Here is a 24,885-nt window from a genome sequence, read left to right as displayed (position 1 = left end):
TATTCATATAGCAGACACCAAACAAAGGAAAATTTAATTCCAAGATGGAGTTATCAAGGAATAGGGAGATCCATGATAAGTTGATATCTAGGACAACCTTATACTACTACAAAACATGTCATTTAAATCGAAAGTAGTGCCATTTTCTTATTTGAAAGACTCAATTTTAATGTATTTTCTCTGTAGAGTAAAGCAGCAAGCTTGCACAATCTCATTTTAGAAAGGAGGTGCATATTGCTTTAGAAAGGCATCTGCCAACATCTTGCCGACCTTGACTTCAGCCTCTGTGGTGAGGTGAAGGTGGTCATTTTTGAGTGGCAAACCCTTGGCATCTACAACAGAAACATTAGGGAGCTTGATTCCCAGTTGAGCTTCTCTCACCATATCTATAAAAGGGCCTTCGCCTGATGCAAGAGCCACCTGCACATATTTTAATGTATAGTCAAGATGCCAATAAATTCAGCTCCATTGAGATGATTTATTTATGAGAGCTATATTTGTACTCCATGACAAGTCTAAACAATTCAATCAACGTTTTCTTTTCTTTAGGTTGTGTTTGGCTTCTACTCTCAATCCACTTTTGTAGGTGTGGTCAATGAGAAAAACAAAAATAATCCAGAAGATGCAGTCGGGCAACCTGATTCCGAAGAGCCCTTTCTCCCGGAATTTTTTTTTTTCTCGGGTTAAAGTTTTCTTGAAAAAAATAAAGGGAAAACAAAAAACCTAGTCATATCTGTTAGTTTTTTTTTCTAAAAAGTAGAATACCCCTATCTTGTAGAGCACCCCTATTTGTATAATTGTGATATATTTGAAGGGCGATGATTTTTTAACCTCCCATTAGGATTATGTGCCCCTCTTTTCACGTGATTTGACGTCAAAAAACGTTAAAAGTCTGCCACAATTCACTTGAAAGGGGGCGCGCATAATCCTACAGAGGCAAAAAAAACATCTCCCTATTTGAAAAGGGAAATTATTTCACCGCTCCAATGGTTTGATAAAGATGCCTCGCATCTTGTCATGTAGTATTTAAAGGGCTTAAGAGAGCTTTTTGAGAACCATAATAATCTACTGGCAACCCTTTAAATACTACAAGGCAAGATACCTAGTGCATCTTTATCAAACATGGGAGTACTGAAATCATTTCCCTTTGAAAAAATGGAAAAAAATGTAAGAAACTCCTAAAAAGTAAAAAAAATTCTAAATCAAGATAATTGTATAGGAAATAACCAAGATACCCTTACTCATAAAATGGATCAACTACACTTTCTTATAAAAAAATGATCAAAACACCTTTATTTCATAGAAAATAACAAAAAAACCAGTCTCATAAAAATGACAAATAATCCAATTTCGTAGAAAATGATCAAAATACCCTTGTCTCAGAAATTAGCCAAACTACCCTATCTCATAAAAATAATCAAAGGGCCCCTAACTCATAAGACGACCAAAGTACCCCTATTTCACAAAAAAATGACCAAAATACCTATATCTACTAGAAAATGACCAAAATACTAGTCTTTCATAAAATAACTAAAATACCCCTATCTCGTGGAAAATGACCAGAGTATCTCCTATATCATAAAATGACCAGAGTATCTCCTATTTCATTGACAACTACATCATAGAGATTAGGGATATTTTGGTCATTCATATGAGATATGAGTTCTTTAGTCATTTTCTATGAGGGTATTTTGGTCTACATGAAATAAGGCATTTTGGTGACTTTCCATGATATGAGGGTATTTTGGGCATTTTCTATGAGATAGGGGCATTTGTGGTTTTTCACGAGGTAGGGTAAGAAAACACTCCCAAGGAAAAATTGTTTTCTATGAAAAAACTTTAAAACTTTATGCACATCCAAACATGCCCTTAATTGAAAATGGTTGGTTATTTCCAATCATCTAATTGCATGTAAATTAGCCTCTGCCTAACATATATACTCTGATCTTAATTTACAAAAGTAGGACCTTAATTGCCTGATCAGTAGGGGTGTTCATTATTCGGTTATAACCGAATAACCCAACCAAACTGAATTGGTTTGGTCGGTTCGGTTCGGTTTCAGTTTTTTTTTTTTGGAAATTCGGTTATTCGGTTTCGGTTATCTAAAAAAAATTCGGTTAACCGAATAACCGAAATTATGGATAAAAACTATTATTTTTCCAAAATAAGTGCTATATGGGCACTCCGTAGGATGATCAAAACCATCCATTTGATTGATTACAACTTAATTAGGTTGTGCTCCAAAAAATCATTTCGATAGGATGATCCTAGCCCTCCGACCCAAACCAACATTTTGCTTTTTTTCCTCTTTTTCTCCCACTATTCGGTTATTCGGTTAATTTTTAATCGGTTTGGTTTCTGTTCGGTTTTTGAAAATTTCGGTTTCGGTTTCAGTTATAACCGAACGAACACCCCTAAGTGATCAGTGGCATGCAGTTTACTGATTGGCTAAAACAAAAGGGAAAATGACCAAAGCCCAACTTTCTTCTTAAACTAAAATCAAGAACCTAGCTAGGGGTGTAAACGGATCGAATTCGAATCGGATATGGCTATATCCGAATTCGATTACAGTACACACTATCCGAATTCGGATTCGGATTCGAATTTGACGGATATTTAATATCTATTACCGAATTCGTATCCGTCGGATATTGTTCGAATTCAGATATTATCCGTATCCGTTTATCAGGTAAATTCGAACATTTTATTGCAGCACTTTATCTTTCTTCTCCTTCTTACTCCTCGAATAAATTTTCCAAACCCTAAAACCAGACATCTATCTTTTCTTCACAAAATTAACTTTCAAACCCGAAAATATATGAGATCCTCTTCTTCCTTTTAAAACAAAGGCAGAGAGAGAGGCGGTGGGGATGGATGATGGTGTTGGTAGTGGTCTTTGGGTTTTTTTTTTTTTTTTTTATATATATGATGGAATGGGTTTGGGTTATTTTGAACAGGGGAAGTGCGAGTGCTAATTGTGGAAGATGAAGAGAAATGGGGATGGAGATGGGGATTGGGTTAGGGATGGAGCTGACTGGCGGTGATGGAGGTGGCTGTGAGAAGGTGGAGAGGGGCGACGGTGGATTTTGGTGGGGTTGGAGGCACCAAGGAATGCCAAAGATGGTGTCTCAGCCTCCTCATTTATCCTCTCTCTTGCTTCTCCTTACAAACCTTAGAAATCCCCTTGTAGACACCCCATTTTGACCGTACCCTAAACCTCCCATGTTTGAGCAAAACCTAACCAAACCAATGTTTTAAAATCCCAAAATTCACCCTAAGCTAGGGTAGGATCCTACCAAGCTCCCTGCAAAATTTCGTCGAATTCCGAGCATGTTTACCTAGCGAACGAGATGGGAGAGTGTCCGTAGTGTAAACCACAAGAGGGGGATGAATTATCCTAGATGGGGCTGTCCAAGGTAATAGAGGGGGTGCGAATTTGGCATCTCCTTATATAAAGCCCATTTTCGTTATAACCAAGGGGGTTTTTCATTTTTTCTAAAAAATCAAAAATCGCAGAGGAGAAATCCCCCAAATTACGAAACCCTAGCCTTCGTTCCTCTTTTTCTCCGATTCATCTTCTCCGGCGTACATAATCTCCGGTTGAAACAAATACTTCTTCCGAAAAAAATGTCTCCTCACCGGCCAAGCTCCGACTGGATTCCTAGCTCCGGCCATCTTCTCTGGTCGAAAATTTTGCTTTGGCCAAGCATTTGACTGTCCGATCATCTAATTTTCCTATTTTGTGGACCTCAAAACCAGTGCTCTCTCTTTCAACCTTTCTAAACGTAGCTCAAAGCTTCCAAAGACCCTAGAACCTTCATTTTCTTAGTTAAAACCCTAGATCCATGACATTTCTACTCTAGAAACCCTAACCTGAATTCATCTTTCATTCAAGCTTAGAGTTAATAGATCTGTCGTTTTAATCTTCTTCTTCATTGATTTTAATTTAGGATTTATACAAATTAGAAAGAGCAGAAAGTTTAGAGAGGTAGAGAGAGAGAGAGAGAGAGAGAGAGTTTCTCACCAAATTTCCGATCCAAACCCTAACCCTCTGTGTCATCTTCTCCGGTCAAGCTCCAATTGAACTTCGGCAAAGCTCCGGTCAAATCTGGTGGATTCTGGTTAGAAGACCTGTGTTCTCTTTGCTACTTGTTATCATCTCAGAGCTTCGGATTCTGGATTAGGCATAAATCGATCGGATCATTGTCATTTTAACAGGTATTTTTTCTCGCATGAGTGTATTCGAGTAGAGCTCTGAGTTTGTTCCGACGTTGAGAAAATTCCCACTTGGATTATTCTCATTCGAAGCTTATTTTCGCCATATAATTGAAATTCAAATCAGATCCTTTGGCTTGGATATCCTACATCCACAAACCAATTGGCTTTGTAGTTCAGATTCAGGTCAAAGCATTTTATTTGAATTTCTCTTTTCTGGACTAATTGAGCTCCTTGATTCGAATCCTAATAATATTTTTCGAGTTGAATTTATGATATTTTTAGCTCAGTTGTGCATTGAATGTATCATATTTTCATTTCTTTTTTATTTGGATCTGAATCAAATTCTTTAATTGAATTCGTTATATTGAGGGTTCATGTCACATTATAATTAGAAATTAAGACAAGGCTTTTGGTTGGGTAAAAAAAGAGATAAAAAGGATCTAGTTTAAACATTGAAACTTGGCAAATGTAGATGTCATTAGGTGATATTGTGCTATTCTGAAAAGGGAATTAGCTCATGCTATTATTTTTCATCACTTCCCAAAGTTCTGTTCATAAATCATATGATTCTCTTTCTAAACGGCTCCTGACCCCATTTTTATAAGGCAGTTACATCATCTTTTTCTCAATTACCATTTTCACTTTTATATTAACAGTTCCTTTATCTATTGAATTTTAGGCCTTACTGTCATTGTGCTGAACTAAAAATCACTGTAGCTTATTTCTATTATGTTGAAATGAAAAATTTGTGTATTTCATTGGTATTGTGCTGAATTAAGAGTTCTTGTAGTTCATGTTCATCATGTTCAACTGTATGCTCTTGTAAATCGTTTACATTGTGTTGAGTTGAGACTTTTTGTACTTATTTATGTGTGCTGAATTATTGGCTGAAGGTCGTTGTGTGAGCTCATGAATTCTGCCTGTCTAGTTCACTAGATGATTATATTGTCAGTGATTCCATTAATTGGTCTCATTGTGTTGACTATGCTAGTTCAGTTTTTGTGAACCCTAGTAATTCATAGAGAAATCATCCTTAGGGGACTTGCTCAGTCCAAGTAGCATACCCCTCCTTTGTATAGTAGACTTGCCTAGCCTTTTAGACGCCTTTTAGATATTAGAACCCTTCTCATTCCAAAGGCTATGATGGCGCTAGCTGGAGCCTCCCCTTTTAGAAGACATACTTTGTCTCAATAGGTTGTTTCCCTCTTCAGAAGGCAAGCTTTTTCTTGTTTAGAATTTTTTTCCTTTTTTAGGAGATCTTCTTGGTCCCATTAATAAGTTGTACCCCCTTTATTAAAGAAAGATTAATCAAGTTTTGGATATTCTTACCTTGGTTATCATTGTAAGGGCGATGAAGGAGTCATCCCAAGCCCATCATTATGGGACTAGCTTAGTCCATATAGTGTTTCTCTTTATTTTCTTTTCTTTTCTTTCAGAAGATGCTTTAAATCTTTTAGACAATCCTCTATCATAGTATGGGGCTCTCTTAGTTTCATTATTTTGCTTGCCTTCTTTTGGAAAAAGGTTTTGTCTCATTTGTTTTAGGGATGTCACCTCCTTTAGACATGTTTTATCTGATTAGTGTTTCACTTGTTTGTGATCATGCTAGTTTACTTATTTGTGACCACGCTGGTATACCTGTTTGTGAGCACGCTAGTTTACTTGTTTGTGAATCACACTTGTTTACTTGTTTAGCATCTTTATCTCGGAATATTTTCTGAACTACGTTGGCTTGATCCCTTTCAACAGGGTACGTAGTGCAGCTTGGGATCCATATCCTAAGTCCAGCCAAACTTTTGTAAATAATGTTTTAAACCTTCTTCAAAAACCTTAAAATCTTGTTTTCAAAAGATCTTCCTCTAGAGTTAGGAGTTTCTTTTTAATAGGGTGTTTGATTGTCTGTTTGTTGTGTGCTTGTTTTAGAGTTAGGGGTCTGTCCTAGAGTTATAGGAGCGCCTCCGTCCGGTCAGTTGGCGATTCACATCGCCGACTGATGACTAGGTCTTGGATACGTTAGTGATCCCATTGTTTTTCTTAGGAAACACAGCCTAGTTACACATAGGTTGTAAGAACCACCTGCATTAGCTTAGGGCTAATCTGCATTTAGTTAGGGCATATAGGGTGTCCTAAAATCTACAATCTATTGGAATTTAAATAATCGCACAAGAAGCTTTAAGAACTAGTCTGGTCTTTTAGATCGAGTCTAAGATAGAGGTCCAGGTGTCTTAGGCATCATAGTTTAGAATAGGTGCAAAGAACTACGTTGCCTTGATTCTCGTGGAGGCGGGGATACGTAGGCTTCTTTGGATGAACATCAGATCATCTAAGGACTCGGGCTTAAACATTAGAGTCTTAGGGTCTGTTGTTAGCACTTAGGATTTGTGTTTGTATATCGATTCTTACATAGGATCATGATAGTTTGTATTCATCTCCTTGCTTACTTACATACTTAGCTATACCATTTACCTGCTTATATGTTTTACCTAATTGCCTAGTTGTAGCTCTTACCTGCTTAGCTGTAGTTCTCACGTGCTTAGCTGTAATTCTCTATCGTTATTAGGTTATTGATTATTATCTTTTTACTGTCATCTACTGATGTTTGCTCATTGCGCGGGTTTATCTTCTTAGTTGTGACACTTTACGGTATTACTGCATTTCCTATTTGTCATTTACTGCTTTCTAGATGGGATGTGTTAGGATTTTATATTAGGCGCTATGTATTCGCCCCATTGTAGATAGACGCTATGTGCACGCCGTAGGTTTTTATTTCATTATTCTGGTATTTGCCTAGCATTTTATTTATTCCTTATTTCATTTACTATTCATGATTAATTGTTAATTTTAGATTTCCTTTCCTGTACATCCTATACCTTTAGCTGTAGCTTGGATGTGTATGTCCACCAGAACATAGACACCAGTTAGGCATGTCACTCACAACCTAGTTGTCATTAGGAGACACCTCTTCTATTTTATTTCGTGTGTGTTTATTATTTGATCCCCGAGTCGTGCATGATTAGGTAGACGTCTTCTCGAGGATATTTTGTTCCCATTTCTTATGATTTTCGCCCGAAATTCTTCCAGGTTAATAATAAATGGCATAAGAGACCAAGTGCTTGCATTCGGACGAATTGGGGGCGCTCTTCGGACCTTCTCCATTGGTAATCAGGCACGAACCCATTCATTTCTGGTTATCCATGGTATACAGAGCATATTTTTTTTAGGATCCATGGCCGTATACCATGGATGGCGACTCTGAGTTTTGTTTTGTTTCGAGAGTTCCTTGGTAGAGCTCTCCTTCACATTGTGGATGATCCAAGAGGCCGCTGAGGGCTCGTCCCCCACCTCTCTCCCGGATCGGCGTCCACACCCCTCTTTTAATTGCATTTTGGATTTTTATATAACCCTAAGTTGAAAAATTGATCGGAGCCGTCCATTTACCATCAATGACTATGGCCTTTTGCTCTAGAATTCTCTAGAAACTATGACATATTCTTTCAATCACCATCATCCATTTGTCTCTTTCATCCTACAACCCACATTTGTTGCTTCATAAAGAAGCCATGTCAAACTCCAAGAATGCCCTTAAAATGAGAAATAACTTCATTTCCTACCCAAAACACTTTTTGTTTTTGTTTTTTTCTAAGAAGAAAATTCACTTTTCTTTTAGAAACAAAAGATAGTGTGTCATTACTAAAAATAAATATTAATGATATTATTAATAATAAATAAAAATGATTTACTTCTCGGATTCGGATGTTAAACGGATCGGATATATCATTTACCAGATTCGCATCCGCTAAGAGCCGGATATCTCATAAACGGATTCGGATAATATCCGCTTGAAACGGATCCGGATAATATTCGCTTTAAACGGATTCGGATACGGACGGTAATCGAATTTTCGAATATCCATTTACACCCCTAAACCTAGCTACCAAAAAAATGCATAATGTAAAGACCTAATTACAATTTATAAGTACTAAGGTAATATAAGAAAGGGGAAATGGGTGAAAGGAAAAATTAAAAGCTATTTATGGCACAAGACATTACTATTGGTAATTAAGAAAATTTTGGGGGATTCTTGTAGATTCGTTTTCATTATGGGGATTTCTAGTAGTTTTCCCTATAGAATATTACTTAATTACCATTTAGAATAGTTGCTATAAATATGAAGCTACTAATTCTTGATTTTCTCCTACTTACAACTATCCTAATGGCAACTAGAAAAAATTAATTAGGTTTGAGCTTTCCCTCACCTGGATTACTGGGAGATTTGGAGACTGAAGATCTGAACGCAAATTTGCAATGAGTTGCTCCATATTGGCCTTGTAGGAATCAGCATCTGATGCTAAAATTGTGTCGGTCTCTCCTTGATACCAAAGCAGAGCTCTGATCGTCCCTCCGGCCTTCAACGATTCCTTCGCTCTCTGCACCATGTTCTCGTAAAGAGGGGTCCCTTGCGCCCATTTGCTTATCTTGGTCCCACCAATTGCGCATGGCACTAGTCCTACTACACCTTTGATCGAGCCACTTGTCCGAATGGCATTGGCAAATGCCATGCCTGGTCCCACACCACATGTCTTATTGACGTCTATACCGGCATGGAGAGGTTCATGTGCTTCTTCCCATTGGAGCCTCGAATTCAACCGTTGGATCGATGGGTCGGGTTGGCATTCGGGTGGGACCACCCCATCCCATTTCCCCCCAATAACACCTCCTCTTCCAGCCATGTTGCTTTGACCAGCTAAAAGAAAGATGTGTTTTTCCACCCCGGTTTGATCTTGAAGTTTCATGGGTTGTATTTGAAAGGAGTCGAGTCCCTCAGAAGCCACAATCAACAAAGACAAGAGGGGAAGAAACATGTCTTCTCAAGGTTTAGAAGCCCACTGACTGCAATGGGAAACAAGGGAGTGAAATTTTTGTAACTGAAGAATAGAGATTCTGATGGATTTTTCAGTATCTAATGCCGGATTGTGAGTTGATATAGCAGTTGGTTAAAAAGGAAGAATCTCATGTAAGGTTATCAATGTGGCAGCAAAATATTATAATAGGTGTTATACTCCGCACCTAAATTTAGTAATTTCTAAATATTGCAGAAAAGTAAATGCTTTTTTGTCTAAGTTTTTATGAGGTTTTAATATAACAGAGACTTCTGTTCACTTGTTTTCCCGGGAAAGGAAAAGAAAAGGATGCTTGAGGAACTGACGTGGCAAAAGGAAAAGAAATCCCAAGAAACTGTGCAGGAAAAGGTCACTTGCGCAGGAAAAGGTTTCTAGCCCATCTTTTTTTCCCATGCGAGAAAAGAAAACAAATCTCGCAATATCAGTGGGAAATAGAATCTCGCTTGACTAGAAAATACCATTTTCCACTTCATTTTTCCTAATTTCCACCTATGTAATGTTAGTTTCTCGGCAAAACAAGTGAACACCACTATTTTAGCTTTATCGGGAAAAAAAGAGGTGTTTTTCCAGGATTTGATTTCCCAGACCGCCTATTGCATGAGAGAGCAGCCACCTTAGATGTACTAAATGAATAAGAAATAATCTATTGAAAGTGAGCGTATGTGGAAGCTCTCTCATGCCGGCCGGCCATGGACCCTAGCAAATCCAGAAAGAAAACTACATCTTAGCTCAAAAGGTATTTACAAACAAAAACTCAAAAGGTATGTAATAGCTACAGAGAGATTTGCACGTATGAGATTTTATAAGGTGTTTAATAGTTAAAAGAAACTTCATATTGATAAGGTTTTAAATAATCTGAGAGCCACTCAAGTTTTCTGTTATATATTTCTACAAAAAAAAAGATGTTTTCAGAGGAGTTCTAAGCTGAAGGGTGCCCTTGCAAAAAAAGGGGTGAAAGGGCCGCCCCCATTGGTTGTAGGGCGGCCCTTTCACCCCTTTTTCGCAATGGCGCCCTTCAGCTTAGAACCGTTTTTTGGGACTTGATACACTGACCTTGGGTCCCACGTACCACATGTGTTTGGTCCCTCTGATAATAATGAAAACAGATGCCGTATAAACTTTGATCATCAACCCATTTGCCTCTAAATTAATGGATAATGTCATGAATGCTGATCATAAAATCAATAGGCCGCCACTTACGGGGTGGCACCTTTAAATCGCATCAATTGGATGATCCTAGCCATTCAATTAATGACAACCCAGAAAAATATTGCAAATAATCCAAAAGAACATGATTCAAGCAATTTTGACATTGTGACCCATCCAACCCAGACGGACTAATTTGATAGAGTTACATGATATAGAATTTTGGTGTTTTCGCTGATGGTATGTTTGGTTGCTTGGACTGGCTCGGAGAGTAGTGGAATAGGAAGTCAAAGGGAAGAGACAAGAATTTTGATTTACCTAGAATTACCTCGGAAAATTGTATAGTAGTGTTTGGTTGCGCGGCAAATAATGGGAGAGTAGGAGAAAAAGTCGGGGGTGTCATTACCAATATATGGAGAGAGGAGAGAGAGGGAAGAGAGAGATCGAGAGAGAGCATCATTTCCTATAAAATTCAACCATAATTTTTTGCTTTTGGAATAAGGGGACAAGAAAGAGACAAGCAATCATTTACATGAGAGAAATCCAAGAGAATTAATGGGAGTCCAATGCATTTTGGCAACCAAATTTAAAATTACATGCCAAATCCAAACCAAATTTCAACGGTTGAGCTTTTGTGCAACCAAACGAAGCATGAGAGAAAAGGTAGAAACGAGAATTTGTAACCTTGATAATCTAGATAGTGAAATTCTTTTTCAAAAACTCCTGGAATCAAATCACTGACTCACCTGATTTATTCTGTTTTATATTGGCTGAGTTCTCACCCGAGTCCGTCTTATTCTTACCAAGCCAATCAAAAACTCCTTTTGGACTTAGTTCAATTCTCGTTGGAATTTCCAAACATTGATAGATTGTGTTTGTATTTCTACCTTCTATATGTGGGATATAACTATATTAGCTCAACCAGGGACGGAGCGGAGGGTGGGGGGCAATTGGCCCCCGGAAAAATCTCACCAAAAAATTTCCAAGCTTTTAAAATTAGAAAAATTGCCCTTTGCAAACCCCCCCCCCCCCCCCCCTAATTTCTGTGAAGGGGCCAAATGCCAAAAGGGCAAAAAGGTCAACTCGGCTTTCTCCAAAACCATAGCCGGCAATCATGTACATTTTTAGGGATTTTTAGTTGATGATAAATTCACCCCCCCCACCCCCCTCCCCCGGATTTTTTAGGATTTCTCCAAAACCACTCTTTGCTCTATCATCTTCCTCCTTCCTTCAGACCCATCTCTACTACCTTTGGAAAACTCAAAATACACTAATAAAATCACATATGATCCTAACCCTCCAATCTGCAAAAGTTTCTATAATATGTCATCCTATAGAGATCGAATGGTTAGGATCATGCTATAGAGATAATTTTAGTGGCAAAGTGACACGGGGGCGGATTAGCGGAAGCTTTGAGAAGAGCGCATGTTTATTTGATAACTAAAGATTGAGGGAGTATTGGGTTCTCTTGGTATAGGAAAAAGAAAAAAGGGCTGTCAAAGGGAATGGAAGGATGTTATGGGGTTTGTTTAAAAAGAACAAGAAGATAGAATGTCTGTGACAAGGGAAGGATTCTTTGGGTTGATTGGGTAGGAAAACAAGAAGGCAAGAGTGTAATGGGATGAATTAAAGAAGTTGTTATGACTGCTAATAGCGGGATGGGTGAAGGTTTTCAAACGGATGAATCAGAGACTGTAATGTGATGGGTAAAGGAAAGTTAAAGAATGACGAAGGGGTTGTTAGGAAAAAAAAGAAAAAAGGAAATCTATGCTGGACAGAGAAGAAGAAGTGGATAAAACTTGTTCAGGCAAATTTAAGGTTTGGGTTCAGATAACTATTTTTTTTTGAAAAGGCGGGTTCAGATAACTATTGGGGCTGGTTTAAGAGATGGGATGGAAGGTCGAAAAGAAGCAGGTAATGGGCTGCTTGCCAAAACTTGCATTAAAATAAACATAAAAATCTGCATAAAACAGATTAAAGGAATCAAAAGAGAAGGTTAAGTTTTCACCTTGGAAAAACTTGAATCTTCTTCAAAATAAGATAGAAATAGAAACTTTTCTCCACCTCGAAATCAATTTTCATTATTCAAAAGCCATCAAAACGAATTTTTACATTGATGTATTTATAGACATAGATTTGGACGTTTCTACTTCTACAAAAAGAAGGAAAGATAAACTAAAAGATCCTAAACTCTTTCAAATTCGTAATATCTCCCTAGCTTTCCTCAAATTTCTAGAATTTCTAAAAAAGTCCTAAATTAATTAAAAACTCCAATTTAGAGAATAAAAAGGAAACCTTTTGTATTCATTATGAAATTTGTGACATTTTTTAATTTAATAATAATTTATTGATTATTATGTAATAACCATAATGTCTTCTTGTACCTTCTTCTTATATCAATAAAATTTAACGTGTTGGCCCTGATTCCGGGATAAATTTTGAATTAAAAAGAGACTATATATAATAAGAGAAAAGGGTTGCTGTGCTCGAGCAGATACGGTGGGGTGGGGCCATTGGGGGGGTGATCCTAACCATCATGGATGGGTAGCCTTCCAAAAATCGGCTCCATTGGATCACCAATGGGTGTCCATTTGTGGGGCAAAAAATGGACAGATACTGTTTGTCCACAAATCTGTCCATTTTTTGCCTCACAAATGAACGCCCTAAGGTGAACCAATGGAGCTGATTTTTTGTGGACACTCTACCCATGAAAGGGGCCATCAAATGAATGCTTTGGATCCCACCCAAAATGTGGCCTCACACTGTTTCTGTACTCGAGCGCAGCAACTCTATCCTCATAAAATAAAGATACATCAACCATTCTTCCCCCCTTGGAGCCAATTCCTTGCTCCACCCCTGAGTTCAACAATACTAATTCGATAACAGCATTCATCACGCTATCAGTTTTATATGTTTGTTTGATGACTTGTTCAACTGTTTTCAACCTGTTATGTCTTTATCCATCTGTTTCCATGAACTTAATTTCAATCTCTATAACAACAATAACACTCCATAGAGAAACTCCAAAGTTCAACCCATATATAGCTTAAATTAAATAAATTGCCTTTTACAAACTCTGGTTTTTTTCCCATTTAGTTAAGCCCCAAAACTTTCATGCCTATTTCTTATCCATTGTTCTAACTTCTAAGCATCTTGACACGCTGTTAGTGATATTTCTGGGTTTTATTCAAGCTTTAATCTAGGCAAGACAGATAAGACAATAGGGGGATAAAGGAGGAGAATTTCATGCAGAGAGATATGGGCCTGTGGCTGTGTTGGTTCTTCAACACAACCCAATGGGTAAAAACTTTCAGATTAAAGAAATCAAATGCAATCAATAAAACAGTCTATAAAACGAACGGCTTGATCATTCTTGTGATCTCATAGAACTACCAAGACGAAAAAGTAAAATGAAAGGAAAGAAGGAAAGTTCAAATTCTTACCTAAGAGCGATTGGCTTTGGGACTGCTCTGATCTTCGTCAAGCAAGAGCCAAGTCTTGCAGGTATTTTATGAACGTGAAGCCTGGTGGGTATCTTGAGAACATAATGAAAACTCGAGTCTAGGAGGTGAGAGATTTCTTTGAGAAAATTAGAGAAATCCAAGTCTTTTGTAATGTCTCGGAGAAGGAAATAGTAAGGGAATTTGAGCTCGAGAGGGAGATGGAGAGCAAGTTCAGAAACATTGGTGTGAAAGAGAAAGAGAGGCCTAACTATTTTAAGCTCCGCCTTTTTAGGGAAAGTTTCCTAACGTATCTCCTTGCGCATGAGTTTAATCATGCATTAGTTACCATAAATTACAAGGAAAATGCGGAAAGGCTCGACTCCGCCCAAAATCCCGCAAAGTCCGATGTGGAGTCCGTTGGTCTGATCATGACCACAAGTCCATTACATCGTCCTAGTCGGATGATCTAGACCCTTGATCTACCAAACGAGTTTTTAACAAATTGCCATTACATGTAATATGAAGGAGTTTTGAACTCGGGAGATGATATTTTCACCCCCCCTGCAGTACTCATGCGCCCCCCTTATAACGGGTGTTCACATTATAAGGGGGTGAATATCATCTCCCTTTGAACTCAGGCAATTTGGTATGATGCAATGTGAAACAAACCAATTAATCCGAAAGCTAAAGCGAGTTGATCCATTTAGGCTTCCGCAAAGAAAGGGATAAGCCCTTAAAGTCTGCAGATCATTATCTATAGAAGAAATACAGATAAAATAAAACACTAATAATTCTAGGGAATGATATTCCCCCCTCGCTCCCTAAACCGATAAAATCCCCCCCTTTAATGGTTTCTGTGAGAATGGTTCACTGCTTGAGGATAAATTCACCCCCTTGAACGTTTTTATATGCCTTCAAAACTTAACGGATAACGTTAAAGGGGGTTAGAGGGAGGGGGGATATCATTTCCCTAATTCTAAACTTTAAGGCCCTGTTTGTTTTGGAATTTGAGAACAGATTGTGAGTTTTGGAGTTAGAAATATTTATTTTGGTTGATAAGCCTAGATTGAACCTCTCGATCTCCCATGTATTTTATTATTAATTTTTTGCTGCTAAAGTTTGAAGAGCAAAGCTTTTAACCAATTGGTCAAGAAGTTCAAACCCATGTCTTAAAAATTATTTCTCAAATTTAAGTGGAAAAATAAGGCGCTGATATTCCCCCCCCCCCCCCCCCCCCCCCCCCGGCGCGCGCGCTCTGTATGCTATATCCCCCCCCCCCCCACCCCCTTCTTGACGGCTGCCTAACGTTAAACGATGGCTTTAACTTATGTCACGTTTCCCCACCATTTGACGTCTCTCTCTCTCTCTCTCTCCACACACACATGGTGGAATGATGGGCCCATCTTTGAACAACGTAGGCCCCGCCCATACCACACCATAGGATGATCCAAACCGTCCATTTGATGGGCCATAAACGTAAATAGGTTGCGTCCCAAAATTTCATTTCCATAGGTTGATCCTAGCCCTCCGGTCTAAATAGAAACTACATCTTATGCAACCTCTTTAGATTGTAGGGTTGTGATCATCCTATGGAAATAATTTTTGGGGCACAACCTATTAACATTGTGGCCCATCAAATGAATGGTTCGGATCATCCTATGGAGTCAGTTGTACAGTAACATTAACGCCCGTCCACAACATAGGATGATCCAAGCCTTCCATGGTTTGGATAATCATATGGAGTTGGTCATACAGTAACATTAAGGCCCAATCGTAGGCCCCACCGATATTTTTCAAATTGAAGTGTACCGTCCACAACATAGGATGATCCAAGCCGTCCATGGTTTGGATCATCCTACGGTGTGGTTCGTACAGTAACATTAAGGACCAATTTAGGCCCCACGCATGGTTTGAAAATGAAGATGTAGTTTCTATTTAGATTCGAGGGCTAGGATCAGCTTATGGAAATGAAATTTTGGGATGCAACCTATTTACGTTTATGGCCCATCAAACAGATGGTTTGGATCATCCTATGGTGTGGTATGGGCAGGGCCTACGTTGTTCAAAGATGGGCCCACCATTCCACCATGTGTGTGTGGAGAGAGAGAGAGAGACGTCAAATGGTGGGGAAACATGACATACGTTAAATCCTACGTTTAACGTTAGGCAGCCATCAAGGGTGGGAAAAATAGCCTACGAGGGGGGAAATATCAGCGCCCTAAAATAAATGATACGTCCTTTCTATCACATATATGCCCGGTTCGTTATAGATTTTGAGAATTGATTGGATTCCAAATTTGCTTATTAGACTCACAATTAAACAGGGCCTAAAATACCTTCAAGAGGCTCTTTTTTTTTTTTTTTTTATAATTAAGGGGCCGTTTGGATAAGCAGATTTGTAGAATCCAGGTTTCTAGTTTGAAAACAATGTAAAAGAGGATTCATGATCAAGCTGCTGTATGCTGTCTTGACAGCGTTTCTTGGATTTTTAGTGAGAAATTCGTGTTTTAAAAATCTCTCCTGCATCAGGCTGGTCCGCTTCTTCTCTTGTCTCTTAGCTATAATTTTGAAGAAATCCCGGATTCTAAAATCCGGGTATCCAAATGGCCCTTGGGTGCGTTTGGATTACCGGAGTCAGGAATGGGTATCGACATCAAATTCCATTCCATTCCAATTCCCACGGCAATGAGAATGTCAATTCCGATTAAAGTGTTTGGTTAGCATTAGAATCAGGATTAAAAGATTGGGTGGGAATTTGTTACGGTCCTAAGTGGGGGCCCGCCTAGGTATGGGACAAGTTTAAAGGGCTTTGCCTAATGCGTTCCATCAGCTCTGGAGCTTTTGGCGTATCGGTAAGGTACTTAACATTTGGTATCAGAGCAGCCACCATGTCCCGTGTTCGAGTCACGGAAGGGGCGACCTGTGGAGAGGACTACCTGGAAAGGGCTACCTAGAAAAAAAAGAGCTAGAGTGAAAGCCGCCAGAGTGAAGTTACCACAGAGTGGGCCGCGGCGGAAGAGGCGACCTGTTGAAAGGGCTACCTGGAAAAAGGCCAGAGTGGAAGCCGTCACAGAGTGGGCCGCCGACGACGGCAGATTCGGAAGCGTGGTGTCATGTTACGGTCCTAAGTGGGGACTCGCCTAGGTATGGAACTGGGTGGGACCCAGCCTAGTATGTAACAGGTTTAAAGGGCTTTGCCTAACGCGTTCTATCAGCTCTGTAGCTCTTGGCGTATTGGTAAGGTACCTAACAGAATTTGCAAAGGTCTCTAAGTTCTTTTCGAGGATGCAGCAATCAAAGGAGGATTCAATGGAAATAGAGAGAGCGAGTTCCTGATCTCCATTGTCTTCCTCTTTTGCCAAAAATTACTTCAAATAAAGTGTGGGGAAAAAAATCCACGCAGAACAGCAAGAATTAAAATAAAAAAGAAATAAGAAAAAGCCAATTCATTTTAATCTACCCAGAGAGGCTCTTCTTCCATTTCCAATCCTATTTCAAGTTCTACTATTTCAGGGAAGCTCTCCCATTTCTTGAATCTAGGTCTTGTTTTATTGGTCAGAGAGAGAGATTTTGTCTGGAGAGAGATTTTCTCCCTCAAATCACCGTTAGTAATTTTCTCCATAATTATCTCCGCCAAAAAGCGCTTCCGGAATCAGAATACCACCTAGTTGGGACGGTAACATGATCCCGCGAGATTCCGCTCAAAATTCCATAGCGCTATTCCCTTTACACCCACTAAGACTAGCAGCAATCCAAACGCGCCCTAAGATATCTCTTTTCCCCCACACCATAAAAGTAGCACTTCTAACGAGTGGCTGATAGTAAGAAAGCTCCATTGGATTCTAGTTATAGGCAGGAGGTTCGTTGCCCTCCTTCCCGGTTCATGCTACAATATGATATATGAACCCAAAACCTCCATGAATTCAAACAGTTCAGGAGATAGTTTAGATAGCATTTGATGAGCCAACAAGTTTTCTCACTAAAATTGATTTGGGTGTGGATAAATTTGCCCCTACCAATCCGCATTTGCCCCCGTTTTCCCTCTCTCATCACTGCGACAAACTGGGTGGAAATGCCGCTGTTGATCAATCGAGACACAGGAGTTGTGTAGACGCCATTGGCAGGCGATAACACCAACTGGCTTGGCAGCTTCACCTAGATAAGAACAAACACCTCAAGGATGAGGTAGCATTAAGTTTGTCTAAGATGCCCGTGCATGCCTCTCGGACAATACCAAACGAACAGCCTTCGACTATGCCAGAGACAAATCAGTTTATGCAAGAAATGTAGAAGAAAGCCACCATTTTCAACACAGAAAAACTGAACAAATATAATTCTATGGAACAAACAAGATCATGTAAAGTTTTGCAAGCTATGAAAGAAGCTTTACAAAGATTTAAGTAGGAAGCGAATCCTAGCGAGCATTTGGGAACAACATCATCCACTTTTCATCCATTTAATCATCCACTGTCCCTAGGCTATCCCTGAGAAACTACCAACTACTCCGAAAGCTTAATAGCAACTAGAATATCATCAAACAACTCAATATCGTCTATCTTAATTTGTTCACCAATCATGTACCAAAAAAGAGGGTTTTAAAACAGAAAAAAAGGAAGGAAAGTCTTATTGAAATCTATATCTAATAGAACTAAGGTAATTTTCTAGAATTAAGATGTGAAATCAGCTTCATACTCTACTGGTGAGACCATAGTTCCAAAATAAACATGCATGCCTCGATATACCATGTGTTTTCCGTACCAAATGACGGTCCAATCTTGATAACCTCTCACCGTTGAGATTCTAGGTATACAATTTACTTCCCCTGTCGTCAAAATTCTGTCATTTCCTCATTTTTTTTGAAATGTCATTTCCTCATGAACCTTGAAGTTTAATAAAATCATCTGAGTGCTCTTAAACAAGAGTAAATACTTTGGTCTAAACGATAATCAGAGGTCCTTCAATATCCATACCTGAGCACATGTCCACGAAAGTAAGGTATTCTCCCAATGTTCTTTGATACGTAGCAATATAATCGTTTTTAGTGTAGATCTTTGGACCTCACATTTTTTTTTTGGAATGGGAATCTTTGGATCTCACATACATAAAAGAGTACAAGAGACTAGCCAAAAACAAGTTTTTGAGTGGACAGTGCACTATATCATGAAGAAAGAGATGCGAAGTGTTCTAAGTACGCATCTGCCAATAAATTGCCAAGCTGGACTTGTGCCTCTGTGGTCAAGTGCAAGTGATCTTCCTTGAGAGGCAATCCCTTAGCATCCACACAGACAACGTTTGGAAGATTGATACTCTTCTGAGCTTCTCTTACTTTCTCCATGTAACGACCATCCCCCGAAGCAATAGCTACCTGCATGTCATCCATACAATATGAGTACTTCCCTATAGAAATTATAATAATAACAAGAACTAAAATTATAATAATAATAGGGAAAATTTCTTAACTTGGGTTGATACATATATGATACTGGGAGAAAGGTGATAATTTTCATTTGAAGCTCATGAGAAGCCTAATCTAGCACCTCTTACAAATGATTTGGTATGGGTTTACTGGATTGAATCCAACCATTCATTTATACTTTTATTTTTATAAAAATATGCACAAAATCCGATGTTTCAAAATCAATTCGAACGTGAGCAAAGGAATGAAAAGATAATGTAAGATGCAAACGCACAAACATACAAGATATATGTTGCTCAACAAAAATGACTACAACCATATGGCAAGAACCGATTTACACTAAAGAAAATACACAAAATTTACAAAGGAATTAACCCAATATCATATCTCGTAACCTGAAACCGTATATGTCTCCTTCATATTGAAAACCTCTAAATGAAATTATTTCCTCTCCTCCAACAACCAAGAGAGATCCTCTCAATATCTCATGAGACAATTTTTGTGCCATGCATCTTCTCTTATACACATGTTCATATTAATGACTATCACCTCCCAGCCGAAGTAAGGATCCTTTAAGAGAACTTTCTCGTCTAGTCTAACTAGGATACGAGGAAATCAGAAAGAGAGAATTGCATGTGAATTGAGAAACAATGGATACATCCTAAACAAATAGGCTTAAATCCAACCCAACCATGTAGAGAACCAAAGTATGTGTAGCTAGATACATTAAACTGTATGCCCAATATCGTAGAAAATAAAGGCTCGTGCACAAACAAATAACAAAAGCACACACAATGGATAAAGCCAAAAAGATCAACTTAACAAAGTACACTTTTAGAGCTCAATTTCTTCATTATAACTACATACTACATGTACATATGAAATTCTACACACTTCTACTGAATAAACTTCTAAAGACTTTTACTTCTTTACAATCGTACCCCTATGATGAAAGACCAAAAAACCCATATAGAATAAAATTATGTATATACAAAAAACCAATATACATAAAATTAATTAAAAAATCAAATATAAATCTCAATCAAGTTACATTTATTGTTTGTTCTTAAGAACTTTATTCTTTTATGATGCTACCCCTCAGCAACTCTTTAAAAAATTTAAACCCTTAGAAAACTTTAAATATTTTTTTAAAAGGTACGAGACCCAAATATAAGAAACTTTAAAATTTTCTTTCATAAAAAATATTCATGAGAATCAAGAATAATTATTAACAAAAAAAAGCATCTACTGAAAACCACTAGAGTTTGTCATCACAAGCTTAGACCTCCTTGTATAAGAATTGTCAAACGGTAGGCAATATATCTAGCTGAATTGACAACCATCGCATACAGCATCTTGTCGAAAATTTCCCAAGATAGAAATTTCATCTTTTGACTATTATAAGCATAGCATAGTATCACATTATCAATTGACTACTATACCAACATAAACATCACTAGCAGATAAAACATGTAAGGACTTAATCTTTTTTCACTTTTAAAATATAAAATTCAAAATTTGGGAAACAGATAAAGTTTTTGGTCATACCAGAAACATGATGGATGCTCTTTAATTTGATGGTTCTCTTTCGATCCTCCGGACTTCACTTTGATGCTTGCTTCACACACAGTAGGATGTACGAAATTGTCAATGACCACAATTGGGTCATTTTCATTGTACTCCTAAATTTCGAGACTAATAAGTCATCTTCGATTAGGTGAGGTGAACAACTGAAGTCAATGATCCAATCTCTTTTGTAGTCCATGAATCTCAAAGAAACCTCTTTATGACTTTCATAGATGGAAGATAAAATGAGAGATTTGCAAGCTTTATACCTAATCTTTTCTACGACCATCCTTTTCATCAACTCTAGATGTTCCGCATTCCCTTATATTAGCTTTGATCTATGAAGCTTCTTTATTTTCCCAATCTTTCTACACTTAGCCATATATAACTTCTCATCCTTCAACCTTTCTAACCTTTCTAATCTTTCTACACCTAACCATATATAACTTCCCACCATTAAAGAGAAGTAACAAAAAAAAAACCCAAATTTGACATTTTTAAAACTTTCTTCACTAATTGCCTCACTATTGTCCATATTGGTGGAAAAGTTTGCTAGAATCTCCACTTCCGACAGAGCTTTTTTGACCAGGAAATTGAGAGTGTAGCTGAACTAATGGATATTTTGGAAAGGACTTGCATAAGGAATGTTGGGGATGACAGAGGATCTAGAAATGAAATTCAAAATGGGCTTTCGCCGTTCAATCTTTCTACTACAATCTTCTGCCAGTTTTGCTTGCCTCGCCAATTAAAAAGGTGTGGAAGATCTCCGTTCTACCTAGAGTGGTGTTTTTGGATGGACAACAATCCTAAACATTTTGACGGTAGATCACCTCCGAAGCAAGGAAAGTCGGGATTATAGATCATTGTGCCTTGTGCATAGAAGTAGGAAAACTTGGAGTCGACTTATTGCTCTTTTGTATTTTTTGGGTATTCCCAGCACACATTGATGAGCTTTTTGAGGATTGGAATTTTGACCCGTGGCCTCTGAGAAGCCTGATTTCATGGATATTAGTGTTTCTGGCTAATATTTGAGCAATATGTAAAGAAAGAAAGAAACAATCGTATCTTTAATAACAAGTCTAAAAAGGCTTAGAATACTTTACAAAAGGCTCAAGCCTTGACTATCTTATAGGCCAGTGTTCTCCCTTGCTTTAGAGAAGTCACTTCCTTTGCCTTCTAGCATTTTTAACACGAGATCTGTCGTAGCTAGGAGTTTCACCCCTTCCCTTTGCCTAGTTGGTCTCCCCTAGAAGCCGAGATGCTTAAACTCAATTTCGATGGTTCACGGTCAGGTAACTTGTGTCAAACGGGAGTGGGTGGAGTCCTTAGGGATAAAATTAGTCCCACCAAGTGGGCTTTATCTGATCCAATTAGCCAGACGGATTCAAATGAAGCGAAGGTGCAAGCGATCCAACATGGAATTCGTGTGTTGATCTTAAAGTATTCAAGGATATCATAACCAAAGGAGACTTCCTCAAAGTTATTCAGCGGATAAACAATAAAACCCTTATCCTTGGAGATTTGCAAATGCAATCGAAGAAATTGCAGAGTGCATCGAGGGCTATAGGGCGTGCAACCATCACGTATGGAGGTAAGCCAATAGCAATGCCAACTGGCTTACTCAGACCGGAGTCAAGAGGCAACGCATGGAGCTTTTTTATTTTCTTCCTCCCTAGGTTTTTTTTTTTTTTTGAATGATTTCCTCCCTAGGATTTGATCGCATGTCTCCTTTCTCTTCCTTGAGAATGTTTTTGTATTTGGGATTGAGCCTCTAGCTCAATTGGTCAAGACTTCGTTCTTCATCCCTGAGGTTAAGGTCGGAGATTCAATCCCAGCTTACCTACCAAAAAAATGTCGTTGTATGTGTTTCTCTGATGTACGTTGACCACCTCAGTCTTTCATTTTAATAAAGTTTTATTGTCGTTCAAAAAAAATGGCTCATCAAGATCTAAACTTGAAATCTCAGCACAAAATATTTTTAACTTTAAAAAAATTACTGGGTTAGAGTCATCTTACCTTGAAAAATAGAGGCAAGCCCATTTTCAAGCATTTGAATCCTCATTATATTCTTCTGGTTGAATATCCTCTCAACTGTCTCCGATAACTCCTTCGGTGACAATCTCGAGTATAATCAATTAAACCCTTTTGAATTGATCATTTTAACTCTCGAATATGAACAATCAAATCCTTTTGAAATGATCATTCTTAATCATAGAGAGTCTTAATAAAATCACTTGGGCACTCATGAACAACAAGAGACATGCCAAAAATGAGTTTTTGAGTGGACAATGCAGTATATCACTAAGAAAAAGATGCGAAGTGTTTTAAGTAGAGTAGCAGCATTCCCCACTCGCTGTATTCACACCAGAGAGAATTCCTCAGGTTGTAGGGGGGAATGTTCAATGGGGAATTATCTCTCAGAAATTCAATGAGCGCGCACTAGACCCTACCACCCAAATTTAACAGATCAGAACCGTCCATCTAATAGGCCCTGCTTTGGATCTCCTATGCCCAATGCTTGAACAAAGAGAGAGAGAGAGAGAGAGAGAGAGAGAGAGAGAGAGAGAGAGAGAGAGAGAGAGAGAGAGAGAGAGAGAACCTGAATAATGGGGAGAGAGGGTAATTGAAGATCTGAACGGAGATTTTGAATGAGTTTCTCCATGTTGGATTTGTAAGAATCAGCATGATGCTGTGAGAGTGTATCACTTTCCCCTTGATACCAGAGCACAGCCCTCATCTTTCCCCCTTCTTCCTTCAACGATTCCTTGGCCCTCATCACCATATTCTCGTAGAGACGCGACCCTTTCTCCCATTCCTTGATGGCCGTTCCTCCCACGGCACAAGGCACCAGACCCACCACCACTAAGCTGGGCTCTGCCTCTCGTCGGACTGCGTTGGCAAAGGCCATGCCCGGTCCCACACCGCAGGTCTTGGCGGCGTCGATGTCGGCATGGAGGGGTTCGGAGGCCTCCTCCCATTGGAGGGCGGCGCTAAATCGGAGGATGGAAGGATGGGGTCGGCATTCGGGAGGGAGGATCCCGTCCCATTTTTTGTCTCTAGTGACCCCTCCTCTTCCGGCCATGTTGCTCTGCCCTGATAATATGAACATGTCTTTCTCCACATTCTTCTTTGAACCTACGATCTCCATCTCTCTCCTTCCCTCTGCTCCTTTTTTCTATTTCTTCTCTTCTGGTTGGGTGGGTTGTGTTTTTTTGGCTTTATGAATGGTTTTTAGATCAAGCACTTTAAATCAAATCTACTCCATACCTGATCGCATACCTCAGGTCCCCCACTAAAGACCATCTTTGCCCACTTTGTAGGGGTGCAACTGGGTCGGTGTTTTTTTTTTCGGGATTCGGGTTCATTTTTTGCATTAAAATCAGCTTGGGTCAGGTTGATTCCAATTCCATCTATATAGACGAAAAGTACTGACCCAAGGTATCTGTCTATCTATGACAATTACAAAAAAAAAATTACCAAGAAGAAGTAAAGACATATGATAATGACAAAAGAACTGCTTTATATTACTCATGCATGACACTTGTAAAATATTGACGGATTCCGAGCAGCTAAAGAGAAACAACAATTATTGAAACCTCTATCGATTGGAGGGCTAGGATCAACCTATGGAAATGATTTTATGGGCACAACCGATTGATGTTGTGTTCTATCACATGGACGGTTTGGATCAACCTATAACCCGCTATAGATCGGAGGGTTCAGATCAACCTATGAAATTTTTTTTGGGCCACAACCTATGTAAGCAGTGGCCCATCTAATGGACGGTTTGGATCATCCTATGGTGTGGGCCATACCGTACATTTTAATAAAGTGAGGAGTGCGATCATCAAAATACGGTGAGTAGTGCCATTATAAAATATGGTAGTGAGGACATTAGCACTATATATAATTTGGAACCATCGTTGTTACTTGGATGTTCCCACGCGGGTCGGGTTCAACCCGAATTTGGATTGGGTCGAGTTAAGCTTTTTCGCAAATCGGGTTGGGTTGGGTTGGGAAAAATCAACCCGAATTGGAAATCGAGTAGGGTCGGGTTGGGATGTCGGGCAACCTGACCCGACCCGAAACCCGAATTTGGGTTCCATTTGAAGAAGTTATGTATATGTGTTCTTCTTTTTCAACATTGAAATAGTCTCCACAGTCCACAATGGACGGTTTGGATAATCTATGGTGC

General features: G+C 38.8%; 2 protein-coding genes across 2 annotated transcripts; both read right to left on the bottom strand.

Annotated features, from left to right (window-relative positions):
• Positions 1-127: 127 nt before the first annotated feature.
• Positions 128-13,923, bottom strand: LOC143864480 (putative carbohydrate esterase At4g34215). Its single transcript, XM_077375408.1, has 3 exons — positions 13,709-13,923; positions 8,475-9,108; positions 128-420 (listed from the first exon to the last, which is right to left on the bottom strand). The coding sequence occupies exons 2-3, from the start codon at positions 9,078-9,080 to the stop codon at positions 217-219; spliced, it is 810 nt and encodes a 269-aa protein (XP_077231523.1). The 5' UTR covers positions 9,081-9,108; positions 13,709-13,923; the 3' UTR covers positions 128-216.
• A 4,106-nt stretch (positions 13,924-18,029) lies between these two features.
• LOC143858529 (putative carbohydrate esterase At4g34215) lies at positions 18,030-23,944 on the bottom strand. Its single transcript, XM_077369179.1, has 2 exons — positions 23,290-23,944; positions 18,030-19,073 (listed from the first exon to the last, which is right to left on the bottom strand). Exons 1-2 carry the CDS (start codon positions 23,836-23,838, stop codon positions 18,867-18,869), a joined length of 756 nt encoding a protein of 251 aa, XP_077225294.1. The 5' UTR covers positions 23,839-23,944; the 3' UTR covers positions 18,030-18,866.
• Between the last annotated feature and the right edge of the window lie 941 nt (positions 23,945-24,885).

Source organism: Tasmannia lanceolata, unplaced genomic scaffold, assembly GCF_043159265.1.
Source record: "Tasmannia lanceolata isolate RefF3 unplaced genomic scaffold, GAP_Taslan_0.1 ptg000003l, whole genome shotgun sequence".
In the NCBI taxonomy this organism is placed as follows: Eukaryota; Viridiplantae; Streptophyta; class Magnoliopsida; order Canellales; family Winteraceae; genus Tasmannia; species Tasmannia lanceolata.
Note: the sequence above shows the minus strand (reverse complement) of the source record. Positions and strands in the feature narration are given on the sequence as shown.